Source organism: Triplophysa dalaica, chromosome 14, assembly GCF_015846415.1.
Source record: "Triplophysa dalaica isolate WHDGS20190420 chromosome 14, ASM1584641v1, whole genome shotgun sequence".
Taxonomy (NCBI): Eukaryota; Metazoa; Chordata; class Actinopteri; order Cypriniformes; family Nemacheilidae; genus Triplophysa; species Triplophysa dalaica.
In genome coordinates this window covers 1,054,552-1,080,000 of record NC_079555.1, presented here as the reverse complement: position 1 = coordinate 1,080,000, position 25,449 = coordinate 1,054,552, and the positions used below count along the sequence as shown (strand labels likewise).

General features: G+C 44.5%; 1 protein-coding gene across 6 annotated transcripts in view; it reads left to right on the top strand.

Annotated features, from left to right (window-relative positions):
- LOC130435346 (transcription initiation factor TFIID subunit 4-like) overlaps positions 1–25,449 on the top strand; it is a 76,779-nt gene that overhangs the window by 30,425 nt on the left and 20,905 nt on the right. For 2 of the 6 annotated variants that reach the window (XM_056765908.1, XM_056765907.1), the window contains one exon: positions 11,524–11,646. In XM_056765908.1, the coding sequence (XP_056621886.1) occupies positions 11,524–11,646 (123 nt within the window). Of the gene's footprint in view, positions 1–6,072; positions 6,172–6,239; positions 6,363–7,291; positions 7,510–7,631; positions 7,734–11,523; positions 11,649–14,093; positions 14,203–25,449 lie in introns of those variants that run through there. The other 4 variants (XR_008908806.1, XR_008908807.1, XR_008908808.1 and 1 more) reach the window with 4 other exon arrangements.

The window sequence follows — 25,449 nt, the reverse complement described above, 5'->3', positions numbered from 1 at the left end:
GAGCGGGCGAGAGAAGGCCTGGCAGATACATCACTGTGTCAGCTCACACAGACCGTCTGCGGCCACAGATTCATCATCTCTGCCCCGGTCTCAACACCAGAAGAGAGGGCAGAGTGACCACTGCTGACCACCTGGGTAAACCACCACAGCCTCCGGCCCGACTCGCCCGCGGCCTGCGTGTCACAGACAAGGACAAAGTGACGGTAAACGCTTGCGCTCGGTGCTGCTAAACGGCACAGTTTATGGAGAGGACAGAACACACCGAACCAGAGAAAACAAACATTTCTCCATCATCATTCTTGGGATGGGATTCGGTTCAAATGAATCCCAGAATCTTTCTCTTGGCTCATTTTCTGCAGTCGTGTCGGTTCTGTCTTTGTTCCAAGTGAGAAATTGTGAAATAAGAAACATTTTAACACCCATCGAAACTAAAACTGGACACGGAAAAAGAATCTGAATTAGACCCGATGTTTACACAAATTTTTTTTTATTAATACGAATATTAATATATTCATATATTTAAGATACATTTCTTTGAAACACAATATCTTATGAAATGAATTTTAGTCTTGAATGAAGTTTTGGCCCCTTTCACACAGCTTCTTGTTTTTGGGATAAATAACGTTAAGTGAAGTTCATGCCTAAAACGAATAAACTAAAATGTTTTTTATTTAGTTTTTTGGATGTTTAGATATTTTAATCGGGTAATGAAACCACTGATACATTGATTTTTACATTGCGAACGGTATAAATAGTTTATTTTTAATATCATCCAGTTTTGACAGAGAGTTGAAGTCATTTAAGTCACAGAGAAGTGAGTCAGTGTAGTTTACCTCCCTCATCTGACCTGAATGAAGACAGTCTGTCTGTATTTTCTCACCTGTTTAAGTGACTTTCTCTCATGTATTTCTCGTCCTGGTCTCCAGATTTTGTTCTGGTTTTATAATGTTGTGTGAAACTCGGGTGTGTCAGATGGGAATGTCTGAGCTTTTCTCTTTAAATCATTTTCTTCAAATATTTTTTCTCCTCCGGGCAGTTTTGTTTCTCTTTCTTTCTCTTTTGTGATAGCGTTGCGTTGTGTGTCTTAAACGTAGACATCTCTGCTGTGGACCGAGCTGTCGTGCTTCTAAACCGAAAGAGACACAAACATCCCATAATGCCTCTGTTCCTTCTGAAGAGCAGACGATCCTTCGGAAAATGTGACAGTGTGATGGGAAGAGTCTCAAACAGGCACTTTCGACTACCGTTGTTATTTTTTCTACTATTGGAGTCAATGGAGGACAAGACCTGTTTAGTTAAAAGCATTCTTACAAATATCTTTCTCTCTCTTTAACCAAACTCAAAAAAATTATATAGATTTTGAACAACTCGTTGATGAAAAAATGATGACAGATTTTCATTTTTGGGTGAACTAAGTATTAAACTCATAGATCACTTACAGGACATACAGGAATGACAAAATTACGTGATATCTTTTAATGAGACAGAGGAGCTGATAGAGATTTTGAATTGTGTGTCCACAGTCAGTTTGTGTTCACTTGTTTGTGGTCACGAGGATCTTCTGAAGGTCTCATATAACAAATGTGAGAAAAGAGCAGTGAAACAAAAAGCTTGGAAAAAGAAAAGAATGAAGCTTTAGCGATACCTTTGGCATCCCTGTGTGTTTTTGAATATTACAAAGTGCTGTAATGAGAGAAAAAACAACACAAAGCGAGATTTTGCCTGCAAGCGAGCAGTGATGGTTAAAGGCCTGTGTGTGTGTGTGTGTGTGTGTGTGTGTGTGTGTGTGGTCGCCTGTAGTCGGTCTTTCTCTTTGTACGTGGATCTCTTTGGGATGTTAGCAGCAGGGGAATCAGAAGTAAAGAACTATACATGTTTGGGCATGAGCCGATGTGCCTGAGAACACTGAACAGAGAGAGAGAGAGAGTTTTACAGTGAAGACAGAGATGAAAGGGTCAGTAACTCCATGAAGACGGAAGCTCTCAGTGACATACTTTTATTTTATTTAACAATGGACATTAAATTGACTTTATCATCTGCTCAATTGGGCATCATTGATTGTGTTTACATCCACAAAATAAACGGATTTCTATAAAAAATCTGCATTTAAAATAAATCTGTTTTCAATAACCGAAGGATGTCCTCCCTGTTGTAACATCCACCCATCGTAAAAGTGACATCTAGTGGATAGTAGTAGCAATAACATTCATGTTAATGAATGTTCAAAGCTTGTGGAAATATGAAAGAAAAAATAGATCTACGGCTTTTGAGAATTGATATATCGAATCGACCAAATTAAAGAAAATGTTTAATAGATTTTTTGATCTTTTTGCCCAGCCCAAAACGTTGCCATTGATAGTTAAAAATGCCGCAGGAAATCGAAAAAAAGAAGCTGTAACTTTATATCTCTTCTCATTTTCGCAGTACCTGCATATGCTACCATAGTTTTACATTTCTTTATCAACTGCATGATCCGAGAGAGGACTTTTATATATTAGTTTACTGTTTCTTTCATTTGGTTTTACTATTACGCCATCAGACATGGACACATAAACAAAACTGAGAGGCTGTTTATACGACGCGTTTTAAACTAGAACGTGTTATGTATTTCAGCCATTTGTTTAGACGGAAATGGCGTTTTGGGGAACTGAAAATGCAGACTTTTTAAAACGGGCTTCATATTTCAACTTTTTGAAAATGCCGCGTTTTTCGTTTCCATGTAAACTACAAGAAGAAACTTTCTGAAAACGATGACGTCACACACATGCGTATTACACGTGAGTATAGCCAAAACAATATGTCAGCTTTCCGTACTGTGAGCTCTCGCTGCTGGACTATGTATTAATGTTTCCCCAGCAAAATGTGGATTTGCTGCACCAATAGGACCAGCAGAAACACACTATTAACATTCGCAAGACTTTGGACATGCATGTACGTCGACCAACGGTATTAAAAAGCACTGTTGGCTTATAACTGAGCATGTGTCCTGTTTTTTTACACAACAACATCGCCATCCACTGGCCTGGCGCGCATACTACAGGGTTTTTATCCCTGTAAATGCAGACCGTTTTGATTACACTGTCATGTGTACGTGAAACTTTTCAAAAACGTTTTTCATCGGGACTGAGAAAAAAATAAATAAAGGCGTTTACACATATGTTTTTTTATGTTTTCACATAAATTCCTTCTGCTCTTGTTTTTATAAATGTGGCCCGATATGTTTAAAAGGATTCGCTCATTTAAAAAGGACACTTTTTTATTAGATGTTTTGTCTCTTTTTCTGATTGTTAACATTCCTCATCGGATATCAGTGGTCACTGTGACCTTTGACCCTTCACACCTCTTAGCCTGAGGTCACACAAGACAGCGTTCGACTTCTGCCTCCTGTATTCTCCATAGCGAGTGTCATCTGCAGGAACGAGCAGAAAGAGAGAAATCCGCACTTTGGAGACTTGTGAATGTGCCGCCCGTGTGTGAACGTTACCGGTTGTCATGTCGGGTAATTAGAGAGCGACGGCGTGATTCACCTTGTTAATGAGAAGGACTGGCGCTCCCGTGGCCTCGGGCTGAGACAGACACGAGAGATCTAGAGAGCCCTGCAGTCTCTCTCGCTCTCTCTGAAGATCTGCTGTTTTGATTCGAAATGAATAAATCATCGTCCTCACGGTGCACGCGACTCTTATCTGCCGCGGATGCAAATTACACCTGATCAATAGACGGGTGACGTGGCACAGATCGCACACAAGACAGACCGAGAGAGAAATGCTTGCCCAAGCAGAGCCCAGCATGCCACACAAAAGATTTTCTACTTTGATAAGCTCCATTTCTAATGATCTCCTCTCGCAGCACCAAAGTCATGTTGCTAGAAATGTTTTTCTGAGAAATAATAAATAATCATTTCAGTCCTTTAAATAACACACAGCTGCTGTTATGAACACATTGCGTTTGTTGTTTTCATTGGCGTGAAGTGAACAACTCTGAGGATAATTAAAGTCGATGATTAGCCAAGGTCATACGTGTAATGCTGCATTGTCTTGAATATAATTGGTGTTTTAAGAGCAGGAAGTGACCTCATGAGCCCGGCCCCTGGGGGACGCCCGAGGCGTTCGTGTAATTGGGCTTTGGCTGAAACTGAAGGTTTCCAAAGAACTCTCAACCTTTAGGGATCTGCTTCAGAACCTCAAGACTTTTCAAGTGTACAGCGTGTGTTTTTATCTTCTGTGTTTCTTTTTCTTGAGGTCAGCGTGTCGAGTCCTGTTTGACCCTGGGGTCGATGCACATGACATGTCTGGTAGATCAATGGTCGGATTCAACCGTGAATGTATCTGTTAAAAACTTTATCTTATCATTACAGATACTGAGATGCACTAAGCTGAATAAACAGCACGGATTTCTTTTGTCTAAGCTGGACCAAGTGTTTAAAAAAACGATCCCATTTTATTAAGTCGTCTTGACTTTGAATTCCCAGTCTGAATGAAGTGTTCTTGTGGCTCAGTTGGCAGAGCATTGTGCTAGGTCATGGGTTCAAATCCCAGCAAACATGCTTAGTAAATGAAATGTGTAGCTTGTGCTTTGTCAGTTTTTCAGAGAAAAACATCACCCGAATGCATAAAGGCAAATATTAAAGTGATCATTTACCCCATAATGAAAATTCTGTCATCATTTACTCATTTCAAACCTGTATGAGGTTCTTTCTTCCGCAGAACACAAAGAAGATATTATATCTAACCGAACAGCAGGGGCATCCATTCAATTGCACTGGTTTTGTGTTCGGTTACCAACATTCTTTAAAATATCTTCTTTTGTGTTCTGCAGAAGAAAGAAACTCAGACAGGTTTAAATGACAAGAGGATGAGTTATGACAGAATTATGACAGAATTTTCTATTTTGGGTGAACTATTTACCGGTAAACCTTATTTACATTTATTAATTTGGCAGATTTATTTGAATGTTCTGTTATGAGTTAAAAACATTTTACTTTTGTCCATATTCCTTTTATCCAAAGTGACTCACGGTGCATATTCACATACAGTATACACTGTAAAAAAAATTTTTTATGGACAATTCTGTTAATGCTAAAATGTATTTAATGCAGTGCAAAATGTCAAATACAGGTAAAACAAATATACGTTTACATTACATTTACATTTAGTCATTTAGCAGACGGTTTTATTTAATACGACTTACAGGTGGGATAGGCAATGGAAGCAATTAGGACATCATAAGTACAACAAAGGCATAAGTGCAATCAAAAAAGAAGACTGGTCTCATATAACCTAACACAGTATACAGAATCATTAATTCATTCATTCATTGATTTTTTTTTTAAAGAGTAGAGAAGAAAATAAAGTCAGAACAGATCAGTCAGATGTTGACGGAAGAGATATGTTTTCAGGCGTTTCTTAAAGATGGCTACAGAATCTGCAGATCTTGTAGCAGCGGGCAGATCATTCCACATAGGTGGAACAGATCCGGAGAAGGTGCGCGAGAGATTTTTTAACCTTTTTGGGATGGCACCACAAGACGCCGTTCGTTTGCAGAGCGTAGGGATCTGGCGGGTACATATGTCTGCAGTAGCGAGGGAAGATAAGGTGGTGCCGAACCAGTGGTGGTCTTGTAAGCCAGGAGCAGAGTCTTGAATTTGATGCGAGCGACTATAGAGAGCCAATTTAGCTTAATGAATAGAGGAGTGACGTGTGCTCTCTTCGGTTCATTAAAGATAACTCTTGCTGCAGCATTCTGTATCATCTGTAGAGGTTTGGTTGGTCAAGCTGGAAGTCCACCCAGTAGCGCATTGCAATAGTCCAGTCTTGACAAGAACAGAGCCTTTACGAGGACTTGCGTAGCATGCTCTGATAGGAAGGGTCTAATTTTCCTAATATTGTAGAGGATGAATCTACAGGACCGGGCGGTGCTGGCAACTTGATCTGTGAAGTTGAGCTGATCATCGATCACCACTCCCAGGTTTCTTGCCTTTCTGGACGATGTGATGGTTGATGAGACCAGTTGAATGGAGTGGTTGTGATGAGTCTTTGTATCGGCCGGGATTACAAGCAGTTCTGTTTTTGAAAGGTTCAGCTGCAGGTGATGGCCATTCATCCAGAGCGAGATGTCGGCTAGGCAAGCTGAGATGCGTGCAGAAACAGTTGGATCGTCTGGGTGAAAAGAAAGGTAGAGTTGTGTATCATCCGCATAGCAGTGATTGGAAAAGCCATGTTTTTACTAATGACAGAGCCTAGGGATGTCATGTATACAGAGAATAGAAACGGACCAAGCACTGAGCCCTGAGGCACACCTGTGTCGAGATGTTAGGACTCAGACACCTCACCTCTCCAAGATACTCTAAAGGACCTACCCGAGAGGTAAGACCTGAACCATTGTAGCACCACCACTTTTAGTAGTGGGGTAATACGGGCCTCTTTGAAGAGTGTAGGAAATGTACCAGTGGTGAGAGACGGGTTGATAATGTGGGTCAGAGAGGGAACAACCGATGGGGAAATGGCCTGGAGGAGATGAGTGGGAATGGGATCTAGGGGGCAAGTAGTCGGGTGGTTAGAAGAAATGACCTTGGAAACGTCCTCTTCAGATTGGAGAAAGAACGAGGGGAGCAAGCAGGTGTCTGGGGATTGGGCGTGGTCAAGAGACTGTGGCGCAGAGAATTGATTGCTGATGGTGGTCGTTTTCTTCATAAAGAACTACGCAAAATTATCAGCTGTTAAGTCCGATGGAGGTGAGGGGGTAGGCGGGCAAAGAAGAGCAGAAAGGGTTTTAAAGAGAGTACGAGGGTCAGGAGAGTTGTTGATTCTAGCGTGGTAGTACTGCGTTTTCACAGAGGAGACATCCCCAGAGAAGGAAGAGAGAATAGACTGATAGAGAGAGAGGTTGGTAAGTTCTTTTGATTTGCGCCACTTTCTCTCAGCAGACCTGAGAGAGGGGCGATGCTCACGGAGAACATCAGATAACCAGGGGACAGAAGGAGATGCACGAGATGGCCGAGATCTAAGAGGGCATAAGATGTCTAAGCAGGAGGGAAGTTTGGAGCAAAGGGTGTGGGTGGCGATGTTAGCATTAAGGAGAGAGAACTGGGAGTGGGAGAGTAGCAGAGACTGCAGAGGATAAGCGAGAGGGAGAGAGTGATCGTAGGTTGCGTCGGAATGTGACCAGTGGGGAAGCATGTGTAGTGTATACAAATTAATAAGGAAAATTCCTTCATATTAATACTGTATATTGTGCCATATTTTTACAGATTTTTTAGGGTGTTCATCCCTCAAATTTTTTGTTTTTGGTGAAGGTATTTTGGTGGAGTTTGGCCTGTTTTATCCAGTGTCTTGGGGCAGGAGGGTAAAAGGGCAGATTTTGCCCCCTACTGGATACTGAACATCACCGTTGGACAGCCAAACCCCCCAATGCTCTTGGTTCAGCTCAGACGCAGACATCTGTCTGCAGGCGTGAGTGGTGCCGCCGGCCGCTGGCCTGAGGACTGACAGACAGAGAGAAACAGAACAGAAGGTTATGTTGCACATGAGCCGCTTTGATTTTAATTGTGTCGAGTTAAAGTCAAATCTGAGCTCAGTTTTCTCTTCTGAAACAGGAATGAGGACATTTGTGAGAATTCTGACTCTTTTTCGCAGGAGAAATATCTGATGCAGATGAGACTCGAACATAAGTGTCCATTTGCTCTCCATTTAACCTCTCTGATGTGTAGGAGAAATAACTGAGATAATAAAGCGGAGGTAACACTCAGTTTCTGCCAAATATTAAGTCCCAGTGAGATAAAAAATATCAATGGCTACTTTTACATGAAGTATTGCAGCGTTTATCGTAAATAGTTGATCAATGTGGGTCATTCTCAATTTTTTTTAAATGGAGTGGAATCGCAATCTTCAGCCTAAATCTGAAAATGCACTTCCTTACTGTAATGACTATCCATCTTAAATGACCTATGTTAGACGGCTTGGGCAGAGCATCCGTTAACTCCTCCCCTTTGAATGTCAGTTCACTGGACTGCTGCCAGTTCCATTTCAAAATGTTTTTATACCTCCAATCAAATCGGAATCGGACAAAAGCCACGTCCACTAATTTAATCATTTGACATTCCATTTCACTCGGAAATGCGTCAGAATGCGGAAGTATAAATGATCGCAACTTCCGGTTAACGTGGACTTCAATCTTGAGTACATATACAGTAGTATTGCATACTTTGTTTCTTCGAAGCAAGGTTATATTAGTTTACTAAAATTCTAACTTTGAAATCGTCTCTGTTTATTGAAATCAAATAAAATATTGACCTAAAAATAATTGGAAAAACTTTGAGGAAAATTTGAAATGTTGCCTCAAAAATAAACTTAAAAATAAGTTTAAAAGCATTAAAATTATTTAAATAAAACAAAAATAGAAATCAATTAATGTTATACAGCAATATAAAAATAAACAAATAAATTATTAAATGACAAAAGATTATACCAGAATTGCTAAAACGTTAACTAAAATTAACATAGAAAAAGCACAGATCTAAAAATAAAAGCTAATTTAAAATATCAATTAAACCAAATAAACTCTGCTTTGAAGAGTATTTAGTTTGATGACATTTATAAAAGACAGATACAGCTGTACGATTATTTCCCAAAACAGGCAAGCCCCTGAAGGCCTATTGGGGGGGCGGGACTACAGCACATTATCCCTGCATAACTGTTGATTCAATATAAGTTTGTGTTGTTTACATAATGCACGTACGCGCTGATTGCCAACAAAACACACACATAAGACTTAGTTTGACTTACTGTGTGTGGTTCATGTCTGACATCTTTTAGCGCAGGGACACCGTCATCTATCAGTTTCAAACGATCTCCAAATCCAGCGTTATATCCACCGTTTATATCACATCCATCACTGAAAAGCAGTGAACCAAAAACAAACACACCTGATGTTCAGTACAACGAACAAAGCGGATTGATGGGTTTTTGACGTGTTGGCGTGCTCTTTTTCTTGCTCTCGCTGGTTGACGCGTGGGCTTGCATTTCCATGAGAATTGTCAGGGACTAATAAAAGTTGTTACATAAGGGAATGTCATGTTCGAAAAACTTTCCGAAACAGATACGAACCCAAGGGGCGTGGCTCAAGAAATACAGAAATGCAACGTGATTCGTCCAACTCGCTTTTAGACAAGTTGACCATGTTGTTAAGCTTGAAACGCCAGCACGTTTGACATTGTAAAGAGGACAGAATGCATGAAAAACTGTTGCACCAGCCCTTTAAAAAGATTTCACCTGTGATCTTTCTTTTAATATTGCGTGCAATGTGAAACATAGTGACAGCCGCAGTGTCAGATGATAGATGCAAAGCATTTAGACAACATGTTCCTTGGCTCTGACAGATCTCTTTATTCTGTTCTCATGTTCAGTGAAACACTTTATCTTACACGTTTGTCAGTTCTTGGTTTTATTTCTGTACAGTGTTATATAATGGCGTTAATATTAGCCTGGTGTTGACCTTTAGTGTCCAGAAGAACAGCCTTTCATCAAACGGCGACAGCTTTGGCTTTAGGGAAAATATTTTATCGGACCCCAAAAGATATTGATCAGAGCATTTTCTGATTTTGTAGATGTTGGTGTTAAAGGTTATTGGATTGTTTGTGGTGTTCCTTGTTGAAAGGTTACATTTAAACAGCCAAAATAAAAGCTAGCCTACTTCAACTTGTTAGAAAAGCAATATTTCTGTTTGTGTGTAAATTGTGTAATTCTTTCTGATGAATTAGATATGCGTCGTTTGGTATGTTTAACGCAGAGAGAATTTTCTCAATCGTCAAACTCTCAGCGTTTATTTTTCGATCAGCACTTGAGAATATGTGAACAGTTAGCCAAAATCATCCTCATGAATATTTCTCCCCGGTAATGAGTTCAGCGGTTAACTAACTCCTCACATAGTTGAGCTATAATTTCCTTCCCGTGTCTGTCTGCTTCACGTCCGTCGATTCTTCTGTAATGGTGCCGCTCGTCGAGCTGGCAACACAGATGGCACGCCGGGACCTGCATTTATCAGAACGCCATAAATCTATGAGCGAGGCAGTAGCTGGAGGCACCAACGGGCACGGAGTCTGGTGCCAACTGCCGCGCAGACGTGGAGGCGCTGTGATCCTCCAGCGGGCTGTCGGTGGAATGAGATTATCTCAGGGGTCAGTGGTCTGTGTGTCGGGAGATAGGCCGATATGAGTCCTGCAGAGGATTGTGGGAAAGCAGGGAGTGTGTATTGTTAACCCAGTCATTGATTATTTCACCTGCGTGTCGTCTCAAAGCTTTTGTTGATCACAAAGGTGCTGCTGTTTAACATACAATGAAGATTTATATTTGTTTTATTTGAAAAGATGTTGTTCATGTGGTCCGTGTCGTGGCACCGCAGAAGGCCTGACGTGCACTTTCCAGTTTGTTTGGCCTTATGGTGCCAACACACACACACACACACAAACTGCATGCACAATTTACACTGGGTTTGGAAAGCTAAAGCAATCTTTATAACACGCATTTTAAGGCCAACATCACACACTCTCTGATCCTAACACACAGAATGAGAAAAGCACATGAAAGATTGCTTTGATTGCTCTCTTTCTGCTCTGAAACACACACACACGCACACACACACAACACCAGCGGGCACACGGCAGTACACTCCCTCACTGCAGACAGACTGTGACGGCTGTGTGTGTGTGTGTGTGTGCGTGTGTATGTGCGTGCGCATCCGTGTGTGTGTGTGGCTCCAGGCTCTCACACGTCCTCAGAAAGGGTTGTGTGAGCGAGGCTGCCCTGCAGGAAACCCTGACATTACCTGAGGCATCACCGGCCCCTCTTACATTTCACAAAGTGAAAAATCACATTAGGGAGTGTGAGCCGCACACACATTTAGATTCACACCTAATGTCTCTAAACACACTCGCTTCCATTTGAAAGGTTTAGGGTGGAAGACACTGAAGGGTGGCTGACAGTGATTGACGCTTTGTGCTTAGCAGACGACGATGTCACTTCCTGTTACTATGTTTGGAATGGGATGCAATGTTTCAAAGAGTAACGTGATACATTGTTGCCTCGTGCTTTTATTCATGCATTCGCTGTATAAACAATATTTGGGATTTCTTGTTGTTTATTTTTATTTATTAACGTTTGCTAATAGCGAGTCAAATCTTGTTTTAATTTTCTTTTGGTTTGTTTCTTAAAACTGATGCTCGAAGGTCAAGTTGAGCACATTGCAATGTGGGATACAGTAGCCAGCTGAGTGTGTTTGTACACTGCACATGTTGGGTATGTGTGAGTCTTTTCATGTCATTCTTTGTGTAAGAATCAGCAGACATATGAGCTGGAATAAATGTAGAGTTAGAGACCATTGGTGTCAGATTATATTGATGGTTTAATAGTTTTTCAACATTTATTAAAGACTCAATGCCTCAATATGTCAGCGATATAAACATTCTTCACATTATGGAGATTACAGTATTTATTTTTTACAGCAGTAATATGATTTTCTTTTATTTCTCAGATGCAGCAGCAGGAACTCGCCCAAATAAGACAGAGAGAGGCCAATCTGACGGCGCTCGCCGCCATCGGCCCGCGGAAGAAACGGAAGGTGGATTCACCCGGTGCTCCAACAACAGGCTCTGAGGTAAACAACTCACTGCGGGAATTTACACGTTATTATCTCTGTCTTTATTGTACTCAGAAGTTTTTGTTGAGGGTTTCATCCCGACTGCATACTTCGGCTACAGTGTGCACTTGAAGTATGAACTGTGAAGGGGATGAGAACTTTACTTAATCAGATTTTTACATTTATGAGTGCTGTTTTCACTTAAAAGGTCAAAAAAATGAATTCAAAGATCCTGACGTTTGTCCACTTTCCCACAGTTAGTTATTGTTATTGAGTCTGTGTGTTCATCCCGTGTGAGCGTGTTTCAGTGTTTTCAAACATGTGGATCAGCTCTGTTGGGAATTACTGAGGATTGAACTCTACACGCTGGAGATACAGTATGAAGAACTATGACTATTATATTTCCACGACATCAAGTTTATGAAGTCATAGAGTTGAGCTGCATCTGCTGAATGTTTAGCTTTGCTCCTGGAGTCTTGATGGATTGTGACTAATGCTAGAATATAATGAAGTTGTAATGGTTTTAAAGGGATTTGGATTGGTTTGAATGGAAACTGTAATGTCTACTAGTATGTGATGGATTCTATTGGTGGGATGTTAAATCATATGGGAATAAAGCACAAAACGTGCTTTATTTATTTACCAGCCTGAAAATTACAATAGAAACCATTAAAGAAATTATAATGGTTTAAATGGGTTTAAAGAGATTTGTGTTGGTTTTAATAGAACTGAAATTGTGTCTACTGGTTTGTGATGTATTCTTTTTTGAAGATATCAAATTCTATGGGAATCATGCCCAAAACACACTACAAAAAGGAAATTTGCAATGGTTTTAATGGAAAAAGCTATGGTATTTTAAAGGAAACCTTTGGAATTTCTGTGATGGTTTCTATGGTTTACCCTGCTGAAAAAAACTAATAGAAACGATTAAAGAAGTTAAAATGGTTTTAAAGAGATTTGTACTGGCTTAACTGGAAACTGTAATGGTGTCTACTGGTATGTGATGGATTCTATTGGTGGGATGTTAAATCCTATGGGAATCATGACAAAAGCGCACTTCAAAAAGGAATTTTGTAGTGGTTTTAATGGGAAAGCTAATAATGTTTTTTTTACGGAAAGCATTAGAATTTCTGTAATGGTTTCTGTTGAGTTTCTATTCATATTTTAGAAGGAAATAGAACTTTGAATGGATTTAATGGTTATAATAGGAATTGTATTGGTTTGCAAACTATAATGGTGTCTATTGGAATGTGATGGATTCCATTGGTGGGATATTAAATCACACTGGTATAATTTCCAAAACACAGTACAATTCTGTGGGAAAAGCTAATGGTTCATAATGTGTTTAATGAAAACCATTATAAATTCAGTGCTGGTTTCTATTGGGGTTTCTGTGTGTTTTTTTAGTCTGCAGGGTTACAGGGAGATCTTTTGACTTGGGCCACTAGCAGAAACAATCAGAACACACAAGCAACCACCCCGAATACCTTAGCAACCACATAGCCCACCTTAGAAACCACCTAACGGTTATTACTGTATTTACAGAAATCTCTCAAATAAACTTACCACTTCTAATCTTGTTTTTGAATGATCATATAAATATTATGTTTTCTACTTTAATTCAGATAATATCTGTCCCACCAATAGAACCCAGCACATAACCAGTAGAGACCATTATAGTTTTCATTAAAACCAATACAATTCCCACTACAAGCACTAAATCCAGTAAAACGTCTGTAATACTTTCTATTGTTGCAGTTTTTTGCAGGAACAATATGAATATGGCAATGATTTAGGGCCATTTAGTATATCTAGAAATAGTGGTGCGTCTCCGTAGCAGTTTTAGTGTGTTTATGTTGTTTATGCCGTCTGTCAGACATCAGTTGATTGGGGTGAACAGATGAAGGTTGGAAAGGCAGCGGGTGGAATTTTAACTTATTTTCACTTTAGTTTCACCTCGTCTCATTTCTTCATTTCGTCTGGGGCCGTGTGCCGCCCCGCGGGGTTTTTTCCTGCTTTCTCCAGAGCAAAGTGACTTTTCTAAGGGGGTCACGGAGCGGCCGCGGGCTAAAGCAGCTCCGCTGTATTCCGGCCTCCTCCGAGTTTCACTCTGGGGCTCGGCAGAGATTTCATCTGCACAGAAATGTGCCGCGGGGCGCCGGCTCGGCTTTACCCTGCCCGCTCTGATTGTTGGTGTATCTGGACTGTGTTCTGCTACAGTAACCGCGAACAAAAGTCTCGGTGTCCGGACAGTCACCCAATCTGAGAGGAGGAAATGAGAGGGATGCTTAAGCTCCACCGTCGCTCGGAGACCAAACGGAGAGAACATTGTGGGTCTGTTGCTCTTTAAGGGCTCAGATGAGACTCATTGGAGTTCTCGCTCTTGTTTGTTTCAGTCTCCATCACATTTTGTGTTCCAGAAAGTCGTGCGTGTTTTGATTCTATTTGTCATGTCTTCTTCACAGGTTACTCTGAATCGCCCGTCGTTCTCCTCACATGGTGCGTGTGTGACTGAAACCAGGTAACACCGGTGGCAGGGCGATTCTGGGTGTTTTTCCCCTCTTTATTCAACCCCCACCTCTCACATCCCCCCAACCCCCCCCCCCCGTCTGGCCAGGCAGCAGATGGCCGTAGGGCTGAACCTGATAGCCCATGTTGAGCGTAAGGTCTGTCTCCATCCTGAGCCGACAGAGCAAACAAAGAGGCCTTACAGCGCTCCGAGGGATAGATTAGAGAGAGAGAGAGAGAGAGAGACCTAACCGGTCCCGCCTAGGGTCATTTCTCAGGCAAGAGCCACAGTAACAAACTCTTTCCTTTGGCTCTCTCTCACACACACGGCCTTTTGAAGTTCAGTACAAAGACGGTGTGTGGGACGCGCGGAGAAATCGTGAATGAGAAAAGAGCAGAGAGAGTAAACGGGTACAAATAAAGTCACTGGGCTTAACTTCTCCAAAATATGAACTGAAGGTCTTGGAGCCACAGGTGGATGTTTTTAGAAGCTGGTGATATCTTTTCTTTCACGGTAATACAGTTCATGAGGTTTGATCTGCTGGTGTTGGTTTTGCAATAAATAGAATAGAAATAATGATGTCAAACCCAAGAACACACAGACTTGAGCTCAGGAGACTTGAGGGAGTTTGCAGTTTTGATTCATTTAGATGTTCCTCTTGAAATTGCTCTGGAGAAATAAATAAATGTAGATTGAAGAGCTCAAATAATCAGGATTTGAGGAAATGTGATGAGAAATGTTTGAGTTGATGTTGAGATCTTCAATAATATAGAATCTGAGCTCACATTGTTGACGTCTCTTCTCAAACTCTACTTTTTTTTAAATGACTTTCTTAGTAATTTTGTCTTGTTTTCCAGTACAAACGTCAAAAAGTTCTTGAATCGAAATGACCTAAGAAAACAAGTCTGTTTTAAGACAAAAAATATGAAATTTCAACGAATTTGCAAACATATCTGCCGATGGGGTAGATATAAGAATGTTGAATTAAGGTTGACCTTTAACTTAGTCTCTGAATTCAAGATGATTTTTCTTACCCCAATGACAGATTTTTTGCTTGTTTTAATCACAAATTCACTGAAATTTATATTATTTGTCTACAAACAGACTTGTTTTCGTACATCATTTTGTTCATCAAGAAAAACTTTTTGACATTTGTACTGGAAAATACGAAAGTCATTTTTTGCATTGTGACATTTCTTTCCGTTTGCTCCGTTTCATCTTATTGACGTCCCGGAGGATTAACTGAGATGTTAAAGAGATCTCATCTGTGGTCTGTATACGATGCTCGGGTTCACATCTCTTCATTCATTCACATCTGCAGCACATGACGGCTTTGGCTTTGTGAGAATCTCTATTGCAACACAGATGAGTGCTTTGGCAAACATCACTAATTATTTCTGACCTGTGTAACAAATGATCAAAGTCAAGAGTCATTCACTATAACAGAGTGACAAGAAAAGAGGAAAAGAGCCAAGATTGAGTTGCCTTTTGGTTCTAGTTATAGATCAGAAAATAGGTAGAAGCAAAAGAAGGGAGAGAGAGCGAGAGAGAGAGCAGAAGGAAAACGTCTTGGTTACGTATGTAACCTCAGTTCCCTGATGGAGGGAACGAGACGTTGTGTCGAGAACGACAGATGGGGTTCGCCCTTGAGAACCAATCAACTCTGACTACTATAGAAAAGGCCAATGAAATTTGGCGAATGCAATTTGCATGCCGGGCTCCGCCCCCGGAAATCCGGTATAAAAGGAGGCCGGCGTGCAGCATTCACTTACCTTTGTTCTGAAGAGCCTGAGACCTCTCAAACTGCAGCAGAATACGATACGTGTTCGTGGCATAAGGGACACAACGTCTCGTTCCCTCCATCAGGGAACTGAGGTTACATACGTAACCAAGACGTTCCCTTTCTGTCGGTCTCTCGACGTTGTGTCGAGAACGACAGATGGGGTTGCCTATGGAAAACGCCACAACGCTGTATCGCGTCACAATCTCTAGCGAAGCGACGGTAACAAGCCTGGGCGTGTCATCTCGAAGCTTTCGTGAGACTGTAACCTTCCAGTGTGGTGGTCGGGGGGTTCCAGAGCTTTCTTGGAGAAAGATGGGTACAGCCCTGACCGGTAACTTTCACGGACGGGGCCTTAGCTCTCTATAGGCGAGAGGCCGTCCAGATCAGTTTACACCGGGTAAGCGCGACTCTTAATCAGAGAAGCGCTACAGAGGCCACCTCCTACCCGTGGGGAGGAATATGGTGGATATAGGTATGGTCTCGTCCTTGGAGGAGAACGCATGGAACGTGCGGACTGAGTAGTTAACCGCGAGGTGGAGGCCCACCTGGGGAAGCTCATGGGTTACCAGGAGTGGGAACCATTCTCATGAGGATACATCAGACGGAACAGCCCACGGAGGGGGTGTTACAGACGTCCGGTAGCACTAGGTCCGGTTAGAGCTATCTGTGATAGCTCACATGGTATCCCGGCCTAAGGGGGAAGGCTGCTCTGCCCAGCCAGCCCCCAGGGGGTGCTTGTTTGGTGATGGATGGAATGCCTATTCTTAACCAGTGTCTGGGTAAGAAGGGAGGCTGGTGAGGTACCAGTTTCTTAGCGATGTGTTCGGGTAAGAAGAAAAGGTAAATAGCACACTGACCCAACCTGTTAGAGGGTGGAAAGGTGCTTTCGCAGGCATACGCCCCCCCGGATGCCAGTCCTACATGTCGCCACGCAGGACGTGGGCTGACACCGGGTTTACGCGAAGGTTGTTAACCCTTGCGAAGGTGTTTGGGCATAGCCCAACCCGCAGCTCTACAGATGTCTGCTAGAGAGGCGCTTCTGCCAGTGTCCAGGAGGTGGCTAAACTCCGTGTGGAGTGAGCCCTCACTGCCAATGGGCATGGGAGATTCTGAGATCGGAATGCCGTCGTAACGGCGTCCACGACCCAGTGCGCCAGCCTCTGTTTGGAGACAGCCTTCCCCTTCTGCTGTCCTCCAACAGACACGGAGCTGGTCAGAGCTTCAGAGCTCTGCGTGCGGTCCAGTACGTACTGGACACAACACTAATCGGGTTGGGTCTTCCTCCCCTATGGGGAGCGCCTGCAAGTTCACCACTTGGCCCCGGAGGGAGTAGTGGGAACTTCTTGGGCACGCACCCGGGCCTGGGTCTCAAGATAACGTGAGAGTTTCCAGGGCCGAGTTTAAGGCAATCCAGGGACACGGAGGATGCTCTGTGGTCCCCTACCCTCTTGAAGGAAGTGAGCGCCGTCAGGAGGGCCGTCTTACTCTATGAGGAAGATCGGAACCTCCGAGGGGCTCTTTGGGGGGCCCTGAGGCTCCCCAGGACCACTTAGGGTCCCAAGAGGGTATGGAGCGGAGATGAGGCGGATTCCGCCCTCTCGCTGCTTAGGAACCTGGTGACCAGGTCGTGTTGCCCTAGAAACTTTCCACCGACTGAGTCGTGATGAGTGGCAATAGCGGCTACATACACTTTCAGTGTGGAAGGGAGATGTTAGTCTCCAGTCTCGTGAGGAGGGGAACACAATCCTGATCAAGCACCTCAGTGGGTCTTTCTCGTTGAGAAAGACACCAGGACGAGAAGAGGCACCGTCTAGAGGCGTGTAACCGCCTAGTAGATGGGGCCCTAGCCTGGGTGATGGTCTCAGCCGTATAGGGGGAGTAGCCATCTTAGGATCTTCTCGTCCCGTCTAGAGACCAGACATGGGTGTTCCAGAGGTCTGATCTGGGATGCCAGAACGTGTCCTTCCCCTGAGAGAGCAGGTCCTCTGTCAGGGGAATGGTTCAGGGGGAGTCGCTGTCCAGAGCATCGGCTCTGAGGCCAAGTGCGGTTAGACCGGTGTGGTGTAACCAATAACACTTGGTGCTCCTGCTCCCTGACCTTGCACAGAGTCTGTACAAGAAGGCTCCGGGGGGGAAGGTGTGCTTCCGCCCATCCCGCGGCCAGCTGTGCGCAAGGATATCCGTGCCGAGGGCAGGGACTATCAAGCGGGCAAATGGTGGTGTTACGGGAGGTGAACAGGTTTTACCTGGGCCTATCCGAACAGCCTCCAAATGAGCTGGACTGCACGGGGGTGGAGTCGCCACTCTCCACGAGGCATAAACTGGCGAGAAAGCACGTCGGCTGTCTAGTTCAGTTTGCCCGGGGTGTGTGGCCTGCAGGGAACGAGTCACCTGTTGACTCCACCGGAGGAGGCGTCGAGCAAGTTGTGTTTAGCTGCTGTGTGCGAACGCCACCCTGACGATCTGTATTCGCTACAGCTATAGTGCTGTCCTCGGAACAGCACGTGTATGTCTCGCACGAGAGGCCGTAGCCTGCTCAGTGCAAGTAGCATAGCCCACAACTCTTGGCAATTGATATGCCAGCGCAGGCGGGGGTTCGTCCAACACCCCACCTGCGTGCCCGTTGCACACTACACCGCACCCCTGCAGGGAGACTTCAGTCGTCACCACGACCTGCCTCATAACCTGCTCAGAGGGACCTGAGTCCGTCGAAAAAGTCATAAAGACTAGGGGTTATGGTGCGTCGGCAGCAGGGCGGCATCACCATGCGCCTGCTGCCGGTGTGCCACGCTCTCCTCGGAACTCGACTCTGAAACCAGTGTTGGAGCGGTGTCATGTGCATCAACTCGAGGGGTATTAGCCCGCGAGGACGCCATGTGTCCCAGGAGCCTCTGAATTGTTTCAGGGGGACCGCTGTCTGCCTAAAATGTTCATTTCAGACAGTTCAACACTGGTTGGGCACAACTGCGGACAGGTGTGCCGACATGGTGACAGAGTTGAGTTCCATACCGAGAAAGAGGATGCTCTGCACTGGGGAGAGCTTGCCCCTCTCTTGGTTGACCTGGAGTCCCAATCGACCTAGGTGCCGGAGCACCAGGTCCCTTTGTGTACATAACAGATCTCGCGAGTGTGCCAAGATAGGCCAGTCGCTGAGATAGTTTAGTACCCGCTCGCCTTCCTCCTCTCAGGGAGAAAGGGCGGTCAGGGACAGACCGAAAGGGAGGACTCTGTACTGATATGCCCGCCTCTCGCACGCGAACCGTGGGAACGGCCGGTGTCGAGGAGGATCGAGACATGAAAGTAAGCGTCCTTCAGGTCGATTGCCACGAACCAATCCTGACACCTCATAGATGTCAGGACGCGCCTCTGTGAGAGCACCCTGAATGGCAGCTTGTGAAGGTGCTCTGTTCAGGGTACGCAGCCTTTGGGGGCAACCCGCCGTCTTTCTTGGGAACGATGAAGTGCGGGTGGTGACCCACTGAACATCTTGGTTTTGAGGGACGAACTCGATGCCTGTTTTGCCAGAAGGGTGGTGACCTCTACCCGAAGTACGGAGGCGTCCCTGCCTCTGACAGAGGGAGAGATGATGCCCCGAAACTTGGGTGAGTCTCTGGCGAACTGGATCGAGTAACCAAGACGGACCGCCCTCATTAGCCAGCGAGACAGTGTGGGCAGCTCTCGAGCTCCCAGGGACTGTGACAGGGTGACCAAGGGGACGGTCTGCTTCATCATTCCCACGGGGGGTGGTTCGTCGGCTGGCAGAGCTAACCATGTCGCGGGGAGTCCCCGGAGGGAAGGTTTTTGCTCCGCCTGCTTACCTGCCTGGCGGGACAACGGCACGCACTGTCGGTTTGAGAGTGGTGACGGCTGTCGTATGTGTACGACCTCACGCCTCGCCAGGGTGTGAGGTCGGTTCGCCGAGCACAGTCCAGTGGAGTGTGCGATCGGCTGCAAGTAAACCCGGGGAGAACAGAAAACTCAGTGAGTAAGTGGGCGCCAAGCCCTAACAAGGGCCCGGCTTTGGTGACGAGGCAGGAGTCGTCCCGTACCGACCGATCAGAGCCGTGGCTGTGAAGGTTCGGGCCCGATGTTGTTCTCCCTGGGGTCTTCCCGTCAGTGTCCCTTCTCGCGAGGAGGTTGCTGACGGGGTGGAGGTTTCCCCCTCGACCTCTGCTTCCGGGGTGCCGCCTGTGGGGGCACAGGAACCGGAGCCGATGTCGAAAGGGTCCTGGGTTGCAGGGAAGCAGACGTCACGTGAGATCTCGGAGGCCTGTAGGCGGCCGAGTCGCGGCGTGAAAAAAATGTGGTTAATTGCCACTGTCTGCTTCGCCGTCAAAAAACTGCTGAGCGCAGTCCTCGACGGTGTTACCAACAACCCACCCTGCGAGATGAGTGCATCAAGAAAGCGGACTTCCTTGCTGTCACTCTTCTGCACAAGGTATAGCCGGGGGTGTCTCTCCTGGACCACTACCGTGGACATCGTCCGACCCAGGGCCCGTGCCGCCGCCTTAGTCGCCCGTAGAGCGCTGTCAGCGGTGGCACGGAGATCCTGCATTATACCCGGGTCGGCCTTACCCTCGTGGAGCCCTCTCAACGCCCTGGCCTGGCGGACCTGCAGGATGGCCAAGGCATAGAGAGAGGAGGCAGCCTGGCCCGCAACCTCGCAAGCTTTCGACACCAGTGATGCCGAAGTCTTACGTGCTTTGGACGGTAGGAGTGGTCGATCCCCCCCCAGGTGGTAGCCGTCCGCGGCACAGGTGCACCGCAGGCGGACGTTCCACCCGGGGGATCTCGACGCAGTCCTTGGCTGCCTCACCATCGAGGGAAGTAAGGGAGCCGGAGCTGGTTTCACTGGAACGGTCCGTGAGTGGAGCGTTCCAAGTTTTACACAGCTCCTCATGCACCTCCGGGAAAAACATGGCACCCGGGGTGGGCGCGGTTTGCACCGCGCACCGACCTCGGGAACCACGTATCCCCGGGTTAGCACGGATGACATCACTTCTGCTTCCTCCTGAACTCGACCGCTGGGGGTGGAGTTTGGATTCGGCAGAGTCGGATGCCAGTCTCCCTCCGATGCTGCGAGCGACATCTCATCTACGTCACACATCGTTTCCGAGTGTGTGCGTGAGGATCCGGACGGTATGCCACCGCCGGTTGGGGAACGTTCAGAAGAGCGAATCGGGGTGCGATCGGCCCGTGAGCACTTGGCTGGCGGGTTTACGTTCGCAGAGTTCCCCGTATCACTAACGCTGCTAACGTGGGTGGTCATCGGGGCCGTAGCCACAGATGTCACAGCCCGGGTAGCAGACGAAATGGTGGCTGGTTCCCGTAGGAAGACAGCCACCCGTGACCGCAACTTCTGAATGACAATCTGCCCGCAGTGCAGGCAGATGTGTCAACGAACGCTGCTTCAGTGTGCTGGACGCCCAGACACCTAATGCAGCGATCGTGTCCATCCCCCTCCTCGATGAGGGTGCCGCACCCAAGAGAACAGCGGGACATGCCGCGCTGGAGAATGCTCAGTCAGTCCTGAAAAGGACTTTTAGAAAAAATCTCTAACACCTCCGGAACCGCCGAGACGCCCAGGGGAAGGTCGCTGCAGGAAGGGACGATCCGCTGTAACACGTCGTAGCACCAGCGTGTAGTTGTAGAGGATTGAATCCTGAGTTGTACTCATGAGCGATGGCTCTGAAGAACAAAAGGTAAGTGAATGCTGCACGCCGGCCTCCTTTTATACCGGATTTCCGGGGGCGGAGCCCGGCATGCAAATTGCATTCGCCAAATTTCATTGGCCTTTTCTATAGTAGTCAGAGTTGATTGGTTCTCAAGGGCGAACCCCATCTGTCGTTCTCGACACAACGTCGAGAGACCGACAGAAAGGGAACTGATGCCCTTTCCTCCAGCTAAATTAACAGGAATCACGTGGAAACAATCCGAGCCGGGGATGAAGGGGGGGTGGAACCATTAAAATGCGCCCGGGGCGATGGACTGCGCCCAGTATCGCTAAAAATGCTCTCACTACAGATGTGCAGGCAGCCTCACAGGCACTCGCGCTCTTGTTCTATAGCTACAATTAAAATCAACCTCCCTGCCAAAAAATTGGACGGTGGAGAGAAAGGCAGACATGAACATCAAAGACAGATTGAAATGTGTAGTCAGTAATAAGAATAGCCTCCGAGCCCCGCGGTTCTCCGCGCTCTTCTTGTTAATGAGAATCTTTGACCTCTGGTTTGTAAGTTAAACTTGTAATCTTGGTTAATGAAGTAAATCAATCCTAACTTGGACTCTTTCTGTTTCCTTCCGTCGTTGCGTTTGTCTGTACGTCGGTTTCGCCGGCGCTGGTCTTTCTCTTCTCCTCCCATGTTTCCCAGACAAACCGGAAGGCCACGGGTGTGTTGTCTGTCTGCGTCTCTCGGTTTTCACGTCTGGTTGGTGAGACGGTTTTAGCTGAAGGAACGGCTGGGGACTTTCACACCCCCTCTTTCGTTGCAACCATTAAAGATAATAGTTCTCATTACAGTTTTTTCTGTTTTTGGAGGGTTCATTTAAAGTCCGGGTGAAGAGAATTCTGAGAATTGTTTCTAAACACATTATAGATGTAAGAAATGTTTTGCTGAAACACATGACAAACACTCAGAACTATGTAGTACGAAATTAAACAGTTAAACAGTTTTTCACCCGTTCTCTGTTGAGGGTCTTTTGGGTGGGGCTTAAACGGGGGATCAATGACTCGATGGTGCGTCCGAGCATCCATCGCTCCTCTCACGCAAACGCTTTCAGACTCTCTCATGCTCTAACTCAGTTCAACTAAACAAATCTTACATCAAATATCAAGCAAACTGTGAAGCAGACGCAAATAGACGGAGGAGAATAACGTGAACAGGAGGAGCATCACTGCGCATCGAAGTGAGATGCTTCAGTGATTATCTATTGAGGAAAATCGCCTATTGACTCGCGCATGTTTGAATTCAAATCATCGCACATAGCCTACTGGGGACTCTGGTCGAGCGATGCAAGTGGGAGTGGCTTCAGTGCCAACAGCGGTCACGCCCCCAGCGTTTGTGAGCAGAGAGACCTGCTTATTTTTACAAGATTTTGATCACGTTTTTATTTACTTGGATTTTTTTCTTCCTTCAAATTTGGCTGGGTGGTTAATAACACACTTTTCTGTTGTCTGACAAACTCAGAACACATATTTTTATGGCACTTTACCTGGACTTTAATTCATTTCAGAATTTGTTATATACAGTATATATATTCTTTTTTTTACAGTAGAATGTAGAGTTATAACTCTTACTGACGAAAGTAAGCGTTTATCTGCTCTAAGCATTTCATTAAATGTTAACCTGCGTTTTATTTCATATAATTGCCTAAAATGGCGTTTGTAAGAATAAAGAACACTACCGTACATAAGGTTAAAATTCACTTTTTTTAATCTTTATTAATATTTTTTCCACATTATAGAATAATATTAAACTCTTCAAAAGTATGGATTAACACAAATGTAACCTTTAAAATTATGTTTTAAATTGAAAAGTCAAATAAATTCTCCACTATTCATTTGAGAAATTTTTGTAAATTTTTTGTAAATAAAGTAAATAAATTTGTTGCCAAATGCTAAATATATTTGTCTACAAAAATCATTTCAATCACTTGAAGGAGTAGATCACTTCAAAATTTGTCCCCATTGGCTTTCCATAGTCAATTTTATTCCTACTATAAAAAGTGAACCACTCCTGTAAAGCCATAGTTGAAGAATATTAGGAACATATTTTGAAGAATTTAGGAAAACTAAGAGTTCTCGAGCACCTTTGACAATCAGTTAATTCTTGTGATGTCCAGGAACTGAAAATGACTAACATTCTTCCAAATATCTTTCTCTGTGTTCATCGGAAACAAAGTAATTTATACTGGTATGAAATCACATGAGCGTGAGTAAATGATGACAGAATTTTCATTTTTGGATGAACTTTCCCTTTAAGCAAACATCCTCCGATCAAAAGTAAAAAGAAAATCATCCGAAACATTTCAGTCAAATGTCCTAAACTTTTGAACAGAAGTGCACATTTTATTTTGATCACTTCACGAGTTCATTAAACGTCTCTGTTCACTGAGATCTCTGATGATTGCGTAACGTTTGTCTGAATGAGGAACAGTAAACATCAGGTGGAGCATGTGATGAATAAATGAATCTGAAATCTGTCACAGGACTGTACAAAAGATCACGTTATGACTCCTCATTCTGCTCAAACTGAAGTTAACAACACATTACATAAACAAACGCTTCATTTCCTTCTCTGTAAATAAAAACGTCCTGTACAGAATAACAGATGAATTCATAATGAAAGATGTGTGATCTCACCTCATGATGAGCGTTTGACATGTATGTTTGCGTCTGTCTGCAGATGTTTGTAAAGCTTTAGCCAATTAATATTTCACACATGAGAGCGATGCGTGAACGTTTGATAAATGTGATCAGAAAGCGCTCGCTCTGCCCTAATCTGTCCTGCTCATTTCACTTCTTTATATAGTTATTTATTTTAATGGCATGAGTTTGGTCCTGCCAGCGGTCCCACACCCTTCGATTGAATCCTCAAATCTAACGGCGTTGTCCAGTTGTCGGCTGGACAGAAACTATAATCATAAAATGAAAAACATCACGTGGACAACCGTTTGTCAAACAACAGACAATGTGAATTTCGGTTCATATTTTCAGAGATGTTGACACTATGAAGTAGAAGACAGTGTTTATTTAAGCAGCACAAGAACACATTTCTTTGTCGTTGTTTGAAAGGTTTTACACTCCGAGTGAAGGCCACGTCCGTATGAAATCCTCTTAGTGGTTTTGTGTGCAGCCCATGAGGGATTTGAGAGGAAAGAGAGGTACGGAAGGTGCAATACATCACGTTGGAAAACGGCATGTAGTTTACTGCGGTTTTCCCTGTGGTCCTGTAGAGCAACAAAGGCTCTGTGTCTCGCGCCTGGAGGATGGCCAGTTTGGATCGGTCAACAACACTGAACTTTTATAGTATATCGCCTTCTCTTATACCTTAAAAAACAACATGCAAAAACCTCTAGAGATCATGTTAAATCTGCATCGCATGTAGTTGAGTTTTAGTAGAGCACGACTTGACAGGTTCACAACATCATGATTTAGCATGTACATATTTTTGAATAACCAGTAGTTTTTGTTATATGTTTGGGCTGATGAATATTTCCAGAAAGTCTGGCGTTCACCTGCATATATCTGCCCAGAAAAAGCCTCAATATCACAGTTAAATATACAGTTTTACAACAAAGTTGTGCTTAAAGGCATATAAAGACACCATGTTAAAGAAATTAATTACCTCCCTTGTTAATGTAGATATAATTAAGTTTGTGAAGAATGAATTTCACTGCAGTTTTGCCGTAGAGACTGAACAGCAACTAGAGCCAAATCTAGAATCCGCTGGTCAGGGATGCTGGGAAAGATTCTCATCCCACGCTCATGTGAGAATACATCAGCTCATCTTTTCGCTCAACACTTAAC